Source organism: Panthera pardus, unplaced genomic scaffold, assembly GCF_024362965.1.
Source record: "Panthera pardus isolate Hobbes unplaced genomic scaffold, ASM2436296v1 HiC_scaffold_16, whole genome shotgun sequence".
Classification (NCBI taxonomy): Eukaryota; Metazoa; Chordata; class Mammalia; order Carnivora; family Felidae; genus Panthera; species Panthera pardus.
Genome location: NW_026526721.1, coordinates 1234653 through 1249050, shown reverse-complemented (window position 1 = coordinate 1249050; position 14398 = coordinate 1234653). Strand labels below are relative to the sequence as shown.

Sequence of the window (14398 nt, the reverse complement as noted above, 5' to 3'; positions counted from 1 at the left end):
TGTGGCCCAGAGCCGGCAGCGGCACCTCCAGCCTCGCCAGCCAGTAGTCCTGCTGCGCGTCCGGGGGGGGGCGGGCAGCAGCTCTCGGGGTAACAGGAGCCCCCACCCCCAGGCCCCGTGCAGAGTCCGGGTAACCTGAACCACCCCCTCCCCCACCCCCGTGCAGAGACGCGGTGGTTGTGTCGGGCCCAGCACGTGGGCTCCGGGGAGAAGGACGGAGGGGCGTCCCGGGGGCACCGGAGGTCGGGGTGCTGAGGAGCGCCTGGCTCGGAGCAGGCGGGCGCCTGGCCCGTGGGTCCCCGACCACCCGCCCTCGGGGTCTTCCGTGGAGAACGTAGCCGAGGCGGCACTTGCTGTAGGGGAATTGGAACGCGGAGCACTTCTGAAGTTCCAGCGTCGCCACAGATTGGTGGCCCCAGCCAGGCTCCTCCGGGGTGCTCTCCGCCGCGGGGACGGCAGGCGCGCCCGGAGCTGCCCGGGGTGCCCTGTGTCCCCAGCCCTGCTCCCAGCAGACGGCCCCTGCCGGGCCGGGCCCCTTCTCGCGGAGGGCACCCCCAGGCCCGTGCCTCCGGCACGCGGGTCGGCGGAGGGCGCTGGGCGCGCCGCGAAGCAGTCTGCGGCTGCTTCCAAGACGGGGGTGACAAGTTCGCCGGGGTGCCTGTCCCCTCGATTTAGAGGTCTGAGCCTTCTCCCTCCGCCCAGGCTGAGAAGGTGGAAGGAGCCCCCTGGAAAGGCCAACCCGAGCGGCAGGCGGCGGGCGGGGCGGGGCGGGCGGGGCGGGCGGGGCCAGGCCGGCCCCGCCCCCGGGACGCAGACACCGCCCGCGGGCCCCGGCCGAGCGCACTGCACCGATGGCTCGTGACCCCGGCGGCCGCCGGGGCCTTCTGCTGCTGCTGCTGCTGCTCACCTATGGCCTCGCGGCCGCCCAGGTTGACCTACTGAACTGGCTGTGGGCCCCTAGGACCGCTGGGCCCACGGTGGAACCGGCCTCCGCACCCCCGCGCAGCCCACACGTGCAGCCCACGGAGGAGACCGCGGCTCGCGTGGCCCCCCGGGATGACCCCACGGAGCAGGGGGGAGCCCCTGCCAGCCCTGAGCCGCCCCCGGGGAGGCTGGAGACCGGCCGGGACCCGGCTTCCGCCGCACCCACTGCCTCCACGGCGGGCCCGGACACGAAGGAGGAGAACATCGCCGGCGTCGGAGCCAAGATCCTGAACGTGGCCCAGGGCATCCGCAGCTTCGTCCAGCTGTGGGACGGCACCACTCCCAGCCAGAGCTCCACCGGGGCGGAGACGCCAGCCCCTGGGACCCCCACGGCCCCCCTCACCCTCCCGGGGCCCTCCGGCGTCCCGCCGGAGGACGGGACCACTCTCTGGCTGGGCAGTAGGGCCCTGACCTCTCCGGACACCCAGAGGACCGAGGCTGGCACCCTGCCAGGGCCCACCCAGCTGCCTCCCTCCCCCGGCGGGCCCCGGGCACCATTCAGGGAGCCCTCGGTGCCGCCATCTTCTCCAGGTAGAGCTTCTCTCTCCTCTGTGCCGGGCGGGGCCCCTCCCCGGGGGACACAGCCGTCCCCGGGGCGGCCCCACGGTCTGGACGGCGGAGGACCCTCCCCCATGGCAGCCCGTGCCCGCCGGCAGCGCCGACTCGCTGACAGCCGCAGGCCCGCGCCACATCTGCTTCCGCTGGTGACGGGTCTCCCGGGCGCCCACGCTGCCCCCTTGGCTCTGTCCTCTGACCTCCCCGCCCCGGTGTCTCCGATCCCACTCCCCGCTGTCACCGGGGACAAGGGTGCTTGGGCTCCTCACGTGGCTAACTCTGTGGGGCTTGGTCTCGCTAATAACTCCGCGCTGCCCGGGGCTGACCTGCCGACCCCCACCGGCCGCTGCCTGCCCCTGCCACCCTCCCTGCCGGTCTGCGGTCACCTAGGCATCGGGCGCTCCTGGGTGCCCAACCACCTCCGGCACGCCAGCAGCGAGGAGGTGCGGGCCGCCGCGCGGGCGTGGGGGGCCCTCCTCCGGACGCACTGCCACCGCTTCCTCGCCTGGTTCTTCTGCCTGCTGCTGGCCCCGCCCTGCGGTGCTGGCCCGCTGCCCGCCCCTCCGCCCTGCCGCCAGTTCTGCGAGGCCCTGGAGGATGCGTGCTGGAGCCACCTGGACGGGGGCGGGCTGCCGGTCACCTGTGCCTCGCTCCCGGCCCAGGAGGACGGGGTCTGCGTGTTCATTGGGCCGGGTGCAGGTAACTGGCAGGCCCATCCTCCCCGCCCTGTCCTTCCTGTCCCGTCGGGGGAACTTGGCCGTGCTGGCAGAGGCCCCCACCCCGCCCACGATGCCAAGCAAGAGGCAGAGGGGGCGTGATGCCGTTTTGCAGGCGGGAGGCTGAGCCCTGGAGTGGGAGAGAGGGCGTGTGACCCTGGCACGGTGCACGACAAGGGCCCAGGCTCGGGAGCAATCCCCGTCTGAAGGTCGTGGCTCCTTCCGTCCTCCCCGTGGCTCCTTCCGTCCTCCCCGTGGCTCCAAGAGAGCCATTGACACTCGCAGTTACCGGGGGTGGCGGGGGGGGGGGGGGGGGTGGAGACAGAGGCATGAGGCTGTGACCTGACCTGCCAGCCAAATTCTGGCTCCTCTGGCCCATTGTGGTCCAGTGTGCATGGCTGGGGGGGGGTTCATGGAGGCTGAGGAGGCCTCCAGGGTTCGATGCTGGAGGGAGGGTTCTTGCTGCTTAGAAGGTCAAGGGGTCACAGCCGTGTGAGCAGCGGGTCTGTGGAGGTCAGGGGCTGCCCCATCTGGATCTGTGAGCTCTGGGGGCCGCTCCTGGGCCTCACCCCCCATGTGGGCTGTGCCCCATCGCCCCGTGGTGGGCAGGGGACAGGGCAGGGCTGTAACCTTAGAAAGGCCCCCCAGCTGCCTCTGCCTCCACGGGTGGGCCCCTGAACAGTGTGCCTGCTCCCGTTGACCCTCGAGGCCCCGGCCCATCCCCGTCGGGCTGTGTGTCCTGCTTCCCCTGCCCCCCACCCCACGCCCTCAGGAGCGGCCTTGGCCTGCTTCAGTCCCTGGGGTCATTGAACTTCAGAGCGGGCTGCACTGGACCCCAAGGTGGGGGGGTGTCACGCTGCTGGTCCCCTCAGGGATGTGTCCCTGTGCCCACCTCCAAGGAGGAAGCGTGTGGGATGGGATGGAGGGGGGACCGTGGCTGCCGCGGACGGACGAGCAGGCAGGCTGAACCCTGCGTGTGAGTGAGCAGGAGTGGCCAGGAGGTCGTCTGGCCGAGGAGCATCCTGCGTGGGGCCCTGCAGTCCCAGTGTGTGCACAGCCAAGGGCCCTGTGGCTGCCAGGGAACAAGGGCGGGAGCTGGGGCTGGGGGGGGGGGGGTTCTCATGCAGCAGGCAGGGCTGCGTGGGGTGTGGAATTTCTCTGACCGCAGCTGCCTCAGTCAGCCAAGTGGCCTGAAAGGGACTTCTCACTGGACATCTGCACACGTTGGCAGGGCCCCCGCCGGTCAGGGAGGCTGTGTTCCCGGCGGAATCCTGGGGAATTCCTCTGTCAGTGCTAACTGCCTGTGCCCCCTCAGGTCAGAGGTGGGGGGTCAGGCCTCCATCACAGCAGGGACCCCTCCTGGGTGTGGTCTGGCGGGGCGAGGGTCCCCAGGGGAGCCAGAGCTGGGGGCTGGGGACCACCCACTGCTAGGCCACTTGATGGGGGTGGGAGGGGCGGGAGGAAGGCCCTGATCCGGAGGGAAGGGACTAAGGGGGACCCTAGTCCCCTCCTTCGTGTTGGTAGCTGGTCCTCCAGCAGTGAGTGTGAGGGTCCTGGCTGAGGGAGGTCCTTGGGCCACCTGGATATTGGAGGCTGTGGGGGAGGGGGATTATGGCGGGGGGGATTGTGGGGGGGCGGTTTTCTATAGCAGAGGGAGACCCGAAGGGTGTGTGCTGCTTCTTTCCCGGGACCCCCACCAGAACTCCCCACAGAGGCTCCCCACCAAGGCACCGCCATTTCTGTCCCTTCTCTCGAGTGTGTCCTACGTGGGGGCCACAGGCTCCAGGGCAGAGATGGCCCCCACTCCCTTCACGCTGGACGCTGGGGCAATGGGGTGTGGACGGATCACTTGGTCCCAGCACACCAGCCCGAGCTGCAGCTCTGTCCAGCCCCTTGGAAGTGCCTCTCCTTATCTGCTTTCTTCTTATTCCCGCAGGGAGAGTTGGGGGGGAGTGGCTGGCACCAGCCCTGGACTGGGGGGGGGGGGCGGGGACAGTGCAGCCACTGGTTGGGGCCCAGGGAGGTGGTCGAGAGGAGAGGGCTGCTATGGGAGCTCCCATGCTGGGGCTGGAGCTGGCCATGGGTCAGTACGCCGTTGGGGACCTGTGTCAAGTCTGTCTCTGTGGGCTTGTCTCTCAGGCCCCAGAGAAAAATAAGTAGGGCCCCCATACGGGAGAGGCTCAGCCAGCAGGGGGACTGTCCCCTGGGAAAGGGGGGCACCAAGTGGGGGCATCGCCACAGCACAGTAACGTGCAGCCTGACGGTGAAGACAAGGTCATGTTCTGAGCCTGGAGCAGGTGTTGTTACGCTTGTGTACAGGGGAGAAACTGAGTCAAATGGGGATAAAGATGTGTGTGCGCTGCCCGGCTAGCAAGAGGGAGCTGGGAGCTGGACCCAGGCAGCCTAGCTCCCGGACTGGACCCAAGTGCCACATGGACGCCGGACAAGCAGAACCCCAGGCTGCGAGGACCCCAGGTGGCCAGTGGGGTCCCGTCACTGTGACGGTTCTGAGGCTGGCACTGTCTTCTGGGGACGTCTGCCCTGGACCCGCCGTGTGCTCAGGCTTCCCCACTGCTGGGCTTTGCGTCTACTGTTTAACGAAACGTGAATTCAGAAACAGTGTGGTTTAAGTGCTTCAATGACTTGAGGCCTCACTTCACTTTAAGACCAGACCAGACCACCTTCATGGAAAAATACTTAGGCTTACCTTTCACCTCTTGGCAACCTACAAATACCGTTTGAGGACGCCGACTGAGCTTCGCACAGATGCACCTGCAGTGGCTTTGGTGTCTCATTCTTTCTTGCTGGGGTATCAGGTGCCCAAATCGGTGGATGACATTGTCTGCAGGTAAGGAGGTTAGCAGCGCTTGGAATGGGGTCTCCTTGACCATCCACCCCAGGAGCACCAAGCTTACCGTTGTCTCCGGTGGTTATTCCTTCCTGCACTGAAGAACTGAGGTAGGACATCGTGCAGACAGGAGCTCACCTTTGGCCTCACTGAGGAGGAGCAAGATGGCGGCTGCGATTGTGCCCATGTACTGGCAGGTTGGACCCTCCATGGGGACTCATAGGACCATCTCCCTGACACCGTCCTTCCCCTTAGTGAAGGGGTTGTCCGTCCTGCCACAGGGAAGTCATTTGTGACCGCTTTCCTTTTCAGTTGAGAAATCAAATCTTGAACTATTGTTACTATTATATTTCATGTGAGCAGCTGGTCCACCCACCCACTTTCATCCACCCATCCATCCATCCACTCACCCACCCATCCACCCATCTATCCATCCACTCACCCACCCACCTATTCACCTATCTATCCATCCACCCACACATCCATCCACCCACCCACCCATTCATCCATCTATCCATCTACCCACCCATCTATCCACCCACTCATCCATCCATCCATCCATCCATCCATCCATCCATCCATCCATCCGTTCACCCACCCACTCACCCCATCCATCCATCCACCCACCCATCCATCCATCTATCCACCCATCCATTCACCCATATGTCCATCCATCACCCATCCATCCACCCACCCACCCATCCACCTAACCATCCATCCATCCATCCATCCATCCATCCATCCATCCATCCATCCACTCACCTATCTATCCACCCACTCATCCATCCATCCATCCATGCACACATCCATCCATCCATCCATCCATCCATCCATCCACTCACCCACCAACCTACTCACCTATCCATCCATCCACCCACACATCCATTCATCCACATACCCATCCATCCATCCATCCATCCATCCATCCATCCATCCACTCACCTATCTATCCACCCATTCATCCATCCATCCATCCATCCATCCACTCACCCACCAACCTATTCACCTATCCATCCATCCACCCACACATCCATCCATCCACATACCCATCCATCCATCCATCCATCCATCATCCATCCATCCATCCACTCACCTATCTATCCACCCACTCATCCATCCATCCATCCACCCACCCACCCACCCATCCACCTAACCATCCATCCATCCATCCATCCACTCACCCATCTGTCCACCCACACATCCATCCATCCATCCATCCATCCATCCATCCATCCATCCATGCACACATCCATCCATCCATCCATCCATCCATCCATCCATCCACTCACCCACCAACCTATTCACCTATCCATCCATCCACCCACACATCCATTCATCCACATACCCATCCATCCATCCATCCATCCATCCATCCATCCATCCACTCACCTATCTATCCACCCACTCATCCATCCATCCACCCATCCATCCATCCATCCATCCATGCACACATCCATCCATCCATCCATCCATCCACTCACCCACCCACCAACCGATTCATCTGTCCATCCATCCACCCACACATCCATTCATCCACATATCCATCCATCCATCCATCCATCCATCCACTCACCTATCTATCCACCCACTCATCCATCCATCCATCCATCCACCCACCCACCCACCCACCCACCCATCCACCTAACCATCCATCCATCCATCCATCCATCCATCCATCCACTCACCCATCTGTCCACCCACACATCCATCCATCCACCCATCCATCCATCCATCCACTCACCCACCCACCAACCTATTCATCTGTCCATCCATCCACCCACACATCCATTCATCCACATATCCATCCATCCATCCATCCATCCATCCATCCATCCACTCACCCACCAACCTATTCACCTATCCATCCATCCACCCACACATCCATTCATCCACATATCCATCCATCCATCCATCCATCCATCCATCCATCCATCCACTCACCCATCTGTCCACCCACACATCCATCCATCCACCCATCCATCCATCCATCCATCCATCCATCCATCCATCCATCCACTCACCCACCCACCAACCTATTCATCTGTCCATCCATCCACCCACACATCCATTCATCCACATATCCATCCATCATCCATCCATCCATCCACTCACCTATCTATCCACCCACTCATCCATCCATCCATCCACCCACCCACCCACCCACCCACCCATCCACCTAACCATCCATCCATCCATCCATCCATCCACTCACCCATCTGTCCACCCACACATCCATCCATCCACCCATCCATCCATCCATCCACTCACCCACCCACCAACCTATTCATCTGTCCATCCATCCACCCACACATCCATTCATCCACATATCCATCCATCCATCCATCCATCCACTCACCCACCAACCTATTCACCTATCCATCCATCCACCCACACATCCATTCATCCACATATCCATCCATCCATCCATCCATCCATCCATCCATCCATCCATCTGTCCACCCACACATCCATCCATCCACCCATCCATCCATCCATCCATCCATCCATCCATCCATCCATTCACCCACCCACCAACCTATTCATCTGTCCATCCATCCATCCATCCATCCATCCATCCATCCATCCATCTGGATATCAGATCAGGTTTACCATGTGAGAATGTGATTGTCACATGTAATATGCAATCTGTTTTTGTCTTGACACCTGTCTGGAGAGAACCCACAAAGCAGGCAGTGGGGGCAGATGCTCAGCTTCACACGGTTGAGTTTTGTGTGTCAGTGATTCCAGTGTAGGATCTTGTTTGGGATCATTTCTCTTCCTGGTATACGGGCCCAGCCTCTCCCCCACTGCCATGCTGCTTTCCCTCTATGTTCTCTTTCTGATCTCCTGATTCTTGGAGTACGCAGGAGGCTCAGCAGCCCCTTCCTGTACTGGGGCCATGCGCCCAGAGAGGCTGACCTTGTGACCGGCAAGAGTGGCTGTGGGTGCTCCCTTGTCCGCTCCAAGCAGCGCATCCAGTGTTCCGGGAGCCTCGGCATGTGTTCGAAGTACGTAGAACTGTTCGGGGACGCCCGCCTCCTGACAGGGCTCCTTACACAGAGGTCTGTGGGCAGCCCCACTTGGAAGGAGCAGGCTCTGCAGATATGGGCCTCAGTTCCGAGGAGGAGAGGGTGTGCAGAGAGCAGCCGGGGCTTAGAGTGAGCCTTCCTTCTCCCAAGCCCGCAAGTTCTGGCCCTGGGGGACCGCCTCTGCCTGCCATTCTCATCCCTTAGGACCACTCTGCCCCATCATCTTGTCCTCTGCTGCTTCTCTCCTGGGTTACATTTTTATCCCAGAACTAGCTCATGAGCTACGCTGGCATTGAGCTGGGAGTCACACAAGAGAGAGCTGAAGCCGGCTCCGAGCCCCCTCGCTGCTGGTTTCCCGTTCCCTCTGTGGATTTGCGTACGTGCGTGTGTCCTGTGGCTGCTGTAACAAATAACCGCAAACTTCGTGGCTTAAAACAATTCAGATGTGCAACCTGATGGTTCTGGAGGGCAGAATTCCGAAATCCGTCTCACTGGGCTAAAATCAAGGTGTCTGTCCTGTGTTGCTTTTGGGGACTGCAGGGAAGAGTCCGTCCCCTGCCTTTTCCAGCTTCCGGGGGCTGCCCAAGTTTCCCTGGCTGGGAGACACACATGCTTTTAAGGATGTATGTCATCAGATCTGGTTAATCTGCCCATCTGGGGCCGAAACATTAATCACACCTGCAAAGGACCATGTGCAGGTTCCAGACGCTGCGGAATGGACATCTTGGGGCCACGGTGTGCGCACAACGTGCAGACAAGTGTGGTTGTTAAAGGTGGAGCCCACGGGGTGAGAGCACGTCTCCACTTCCTAGGGTGTTCGTTAGTCTCTCAGTCCACCTTTACAGCCTTTGATGTTTCCTGAAACGTTTGTTCTCAGTGTATTTTCCTCTTTGACACTGACCTTACATTCCGCACTCACCCCAGACGTTTTTTCCTTTGTGGTTGCGACTGTATGTAACAACATGACGGGTCCGGAGCTTTCTTTAGACACTTCATGAGGTTCAGGGAGCCTCTGCCCATCTGTCTCACTGAGGTCCTTATGTTCTATTCTAACAAGAAAGTAGGATGAGACAGTGTCTCGGGGACCTTCTCCACCGTTGTTGGGTGTATGTGGCTGATAACTGGCTCGTCTCATCTCGGTGGATTGTCAGAAAGTGTCCCACTTGCCCCCACCCCCACACACACACAGCCTCCCCCGCTGTCAACAGCCTGCACCTGACTTGTGTGTTTATTGCCATCTATGAACCTGCACTGACACCTCATCACCCAGAGTTCGTAGTTTCCACTGGACTCGCTCTTAGTGGTGCGTGTTGTATGGGTTTGGACAAATGTGTAACGACAGCTGTCCACCGTCACGGTGTTGTAATGAGGAGGGAGTGTTTTCACTGCCCTAAAGGCCTCCACCTTCTATCCATTTATCCACACCACCCCCACCACCCCTGGCAACCCCTGACCTTGCTGTTGTCTCCATGGTCCCGCCTTTTCCAGGGCGTCGCACAGATAGAATCGTACAGGATGCAGCCTTTTCAGATTGGCTGCTGTCTCTTAGTGAGATGCACCTGCACACCCTCCGTGTCTTCGTGGCGTGACGGCCCGCTCCTTCTTAGCGCCGAATACCATCCCGTCGTCTGGACGCACCCGTGTGTTTGCCCATCACCTCCCGAAGGGCACCTTGGTTGCTTCCAAGGTCTGGCAGTTATGAATAAAGCTGCCGTAAACATCCGCCTGCGGGTTGTCGTGTGGACGTGAACGTTCACCTCCTCTGGGTAGACCTCAAGGAGCACGGCCCCTGGGTCGTATGGTCAGAGCGTGTTCGGTTTTATAAGAAACCGGCAAACCTTCCTCCGCGGCGGCTGCCCCCCTCTGCTTTCCCGCCAGCAGTGAGGGAGCGTTCCTTCTGCTCCGCGTCCCCGCCAGCGATCCATGTTGTCGGGGTTCCGGGTTGTGGCCGTTCTCACGGGTGCACGGTGACGTCGTTGTCGTTTTCATTTTCTTTCTTTTTTTTTTTTAATATGAAATTTATTGTCAAATTTGTTTCCGTACAACACCCAATGCTCATCCCAACAGGTGCCCTCCTCATTTTCATTTCCCTGATGACGTGTGACGTCTGTATGTCTTCTCTGGTGAGGTGTCTCTTCGGGTCTTTGGCCTACTTTTTAATCGGGTTGTCCGTTTTCTTATTGCTGAGTTTTAAGTGTTTGTGTATTTTGGATATATCTTCTTTTATCAGATATACGTGTGGCAAATATTTCTCCCAGCCTCTGGCTTGTCTGCTCATCTCTTACCAGTGTCTTTCGCAGAACAGAGATTTTACATTTTGACTCAGTCCAGCTTATCAGTTAGGTTGTACCTTTGGTGTTGTATCTAAAACGTCGTCCCCCTGTCCAAGGTCCCCGAGGATTTCTCCTGTATCATCTTCCAGGCGTTTGATAGTTTTGGGTCTACGATCCTACGTTCTACATTTGGGTCTGAGATCCTTTGTGAGTGAACTGTTGTGAACAGTGTAAGGTCTGCGTCCAGATTCCCCTTCGAGCGCCCCTTGTGGAAGAGACTCTTTGCCCCCTTGATTGCCTTTGCTCCTTCGTCAGGGATCCGTCGGCTGTCTCTGTGTGGCTCTCCTTCTGGGTTCTCCGTTCTGTCCCATGGATCGATCTGTGTGTCCTTTCTCTACCACCACACTGTCTTGATCACTGCAGCTTTACAGTGAGTCCTGAAGCCAGTAGTGTCAGTCCTCCAACTTTGTTCTTTTTCAACATTGTGTTGGCTATTCTGGGTGTTTTGTCTCTCTATAAACTTTAGAATCGGTTTGTCAATAGCCACAAAATGACTTGCTGGGGTTTTAATGGGGATCACATTCAATCTACAGACAGACCGAGTTGGGAAGAACTGACATCTTCACAGTATTGAGTCTTCCTATCCATGAACATGGAATATCTCTGCGTTTATTTAGGTCTTTGATTTAGTTCAGCAGAGTCTTATAGTTTCCCTCACGTAGATGTTGCACATATATTTGTTATATTTACACCTAGGTAACTAATCTGTGGGAAAGCTAATGTGAATGGTATTATGTTTTGCAAATCCTGCTTGCTCATTACTGGTATATAGGAAAGTGAATTTTGTATATTAATCTTGTATCTTGTAAGCTTGCTATAATCACTTATTAGTTCCAGTGATTTTAGGGCCATGGCCTTCAGAGGCTTACTCCCGATGGGAACCATGAGGCATTTCCCGGAGAGAAAGAAGGAGCCGTCTGTGAGTCGCTGGTCTCCACGGGGCTGCCCCTGTAGCATGCTGCTGTCTTTCAGCCCAGGACAACAGCGGCTGGTGCATCTTGCATTCTGAATTAATTTGGAGAACTTCTAGCCGCCCGGGAGGAAGGGCAGTGGTAGGCATATCCACGTGTAACTCTGAGGACAGCTGAGTCAGGACAGCAGGGCCATTAGCACACAGGCCGCTGAGAGTCCTGTTTTCTTCATCTCAGAACATCTCCCTGAGTGCACCCTCAGGCCCCGGGAACTTCTGATATGAAGGGACGATCACAGCAGCCACCATCTTGGTGGCCAGCAGTGTCTGTCTTTGAGCGTCAAGGGACCGCTGTCCTCCCGGAGCCCGGCGTCTTCGCGGAAGGCCCCCCCGCCCCCCACTTCCCATCGGCATGAGGGTCTTGCCTGTGAGCCTCGGGGGACCCCGGGTGGCTGGTGGTGCTGCCTACCGGGCGCGACGTCAGGCCCGTGCAGGGTGCAGAGGCCCACCCCTGCCCGGGAGCGCCAGGCCTGGCAGGAATCCAAAGTGCATGTCCTCATGTGGGTGGTGTCTGTCTCTCTTCTGTTTTCATTCTTTGTTCTCAAAGAGCTCTTTGAAAGACAGAACTTGCCTTAGGAAGTCGGGGTTCAGTATTTCCTCCCCCTGCTCTGACCTGGGAAGTCCCAGGTCAGCCTGGCCCTGCGGCTCAGGGACAGACCCCAGGTCCCCATCACACACAGACAGACGCACACATATCCGAGCGCACGGTCACAGGCTCGCTCGCCACGGTCCTCGGGACATCTGCGCGTCGGCAGCCCCTTCCCAGAAGAGCGTCTCCCCCGTGTGAGTCACACCTCGGAGGTCGACCACACCCGGACAGTAGGTGGGGGTCTTGAGAGAAAAGGCTTCGGGTCGGGGCCCTTGGCTGGACCGTGGCTCCAACCACGGTGGACTGGGCTCCACCTGGTAAAGTGGGTGTGCGTGCAGGAAGCCACCAACGTATAGGTGTCTCCTTGAACGGGTGTGTGCCCCCTCCTGTGTCCGGCAGTGACCGGGCTCCCTGGACAGAGAGGTGGGCCCTGCCCTCTGCCCCCAGCACCTGGCACTCCTGGTCCGAGGTCGTCGGGCTTGCATGCCTTGGAGGCGTTCTCCTCAGTGCTACACCTGCAGGCTCAGGCAGGTACAGGTGCATGGCCAAGTCAGGCCCTGCTGGGGCCCAGGACCAGGTCGTGGAGAGCAGGGCCTGTGTCCCTCCCCCGCCCCGACAGCAGCCTCTGGTCCTACCTGGAAGGGTGAGAAATGAGGGAGAACACCGGGCACCATGGCCGTGTCCCCGGCCTAGACCAGAGCTCACGTGCTCTAGGACACCGAGGAAGAGGGTGCTTGAGCAGAAGGGAGGGCCGTCCAGTGTGAGCATCCGTTGGTGAAGGAGATCACGTTCTCCCCAGTGGCTCATCCACCACGTGGCCCCTCTCCAGGTCAGGGTGGCTGTGGCACTGCAGCGTGGACACCGTGGGAGGGGAGGGAAGCCCCCGGCAAACCTGGGGCACTTGAGTGGGATTCGCCTACGAGCAGGCGCAGGACACAGGACTGGTTCAAGCCAGGACAGCCCAGCCTCCCGTTCTGATTTTCTACCCCCAGGGCTTTGATTAGTTTCCAGGCCGGTTCGTAACGTAGTAAGACCACAGGGAGCTGCTTGGCGTTCAGCTTTCTCTCCTCTGTAATGCAGTCAGCACCCCGGGCAGGTGCCTCGACTGGTGCCAGAGTATTGTTCCCGCTGTCCGAGGGTGGGCATGGGGGTCGTGGAGGTGGAGTGGGGCCTGAGCATGGGGCGCGGATGGGGCGCAGCCCCCGGCACCCTCCGCGGGCTGCCCCACCACATCCTCGCCCCCCCTGGTTGGGGCGGTTCCCGTGGCGTCCCCCTTGGGCCTGTGAGCCACAAGCCCCGGCCCCGGGAGGGTGCCCGGAGAGGCGGGGCAGGTGCCAGGCGGGTGGGGAGCCCCTCGTGACTCAGTGTCCCCCTGGCACCCTGCCTGCTTGGTCTCTCCCACGCGCAGCCTCACCGGGGTCTCCCTCCTCTTTGCAGAGAGCCTGGGCACGGAGGTGGGGCTCCTGCAGCTGCTCGGAGAGCCGCCGCCCCAGCAGGTCGCCCAGGTGGACGACCCTGACGTCGGGCCGGCCTTCGTCTTCGGCCCGGATGCCAACAGCGGCCAGGTGGCCCGGTACCACTTCCCCAGCCCGTTCTTCCGCGACTTCTCACTGTTCTTCCACGTCCGGCCCGCCACCGAGGGCGCGGGGGTGCTGTTCGCCATCACGGACGCGGCCCAGGCGGTGGTCTCCGTGGGCGTGAAGCTGTCGGCCGTGCGTGACGGGCAGCAGCACATCCAGCTCCTGTACACCGAGCCCGGCGCCACCCGCACCCGCACGGCCGCCAGCTTCCGCCTGCCCGCCTTCACCGGCCAGTGGACGCGCTTCGCACTCAGCGTGGACGGCGCGACCGTGGCGCTGTTCGTGGACTGCGAGCTGTTCCAGAGGGTGCCCTTGGTGCGCTCCCCGCGGGCCCTGGAGCTGGAGCCCGGCGCCGGCCTCTTCGTGGCCCAGGCTGGAGGAGCAGACCCCAGCAGGTTCCAGGTAAGCTGACAGCCACCGCTGGTGTGGGGACCGGCCCTGGTGTGGGGGTCTGGCCACCGGGTCAAGGGACGGTCTGCCTCCCGCCTTGTGCAGCAGCGCCAGGGAGAGGACCGCCCGCGGGGCGGGGCCGCCGGCCGCTTGAGTGCAGGCCCCGGTTGGGGATGTGGTGGAAGTCTCGGAGGCCCCCCGGCACCGACCCCTTCCCAACTGGACCCCATCCGCGGCACACGAGAGCCCCTCCGTTGTGCGTGGTGCCCGCGGTGACCCCGGGGTCCGGGCCCCCCTGCCCCACGGGGCAGACGGGAGTCGGCATCCCGGCCCAGCCACGTGAGCTGTGCACGTGGTGTGGCCCTGAGCGTGGGCTGTTGTGGGGGCGGGCTGCACCCTGGAGG

The 14398-nt window shown here is 60.7% G+C and overlaps 1 protein-coding gene across 1 annotated transcript in view; it reads left to right on the top strand.

The window, feature by feature from the left end:
- The first annotated feature begins 831 nt into the window (after nucleotides 1-831).
- The window catches only part of COL18A1 (collagen type XVIII alpha 1 chain), a 51911-nt gene continuing 38344 nt past the window's right edge, over nucleotides 832-14398 (top strand). Inside the window, 2 exon segments of the mRNA XM_053902951.1 lie at nucleotides 832-2238; nucleotides 13462-14006. Of these exon segments, the coding sequence (XP_053758926.1) occupies nucleotides 852-2238; nucleotides 13462-14006 (1932 nt within the window). The 5' untranslated portion in view covers nucleotides 832-851.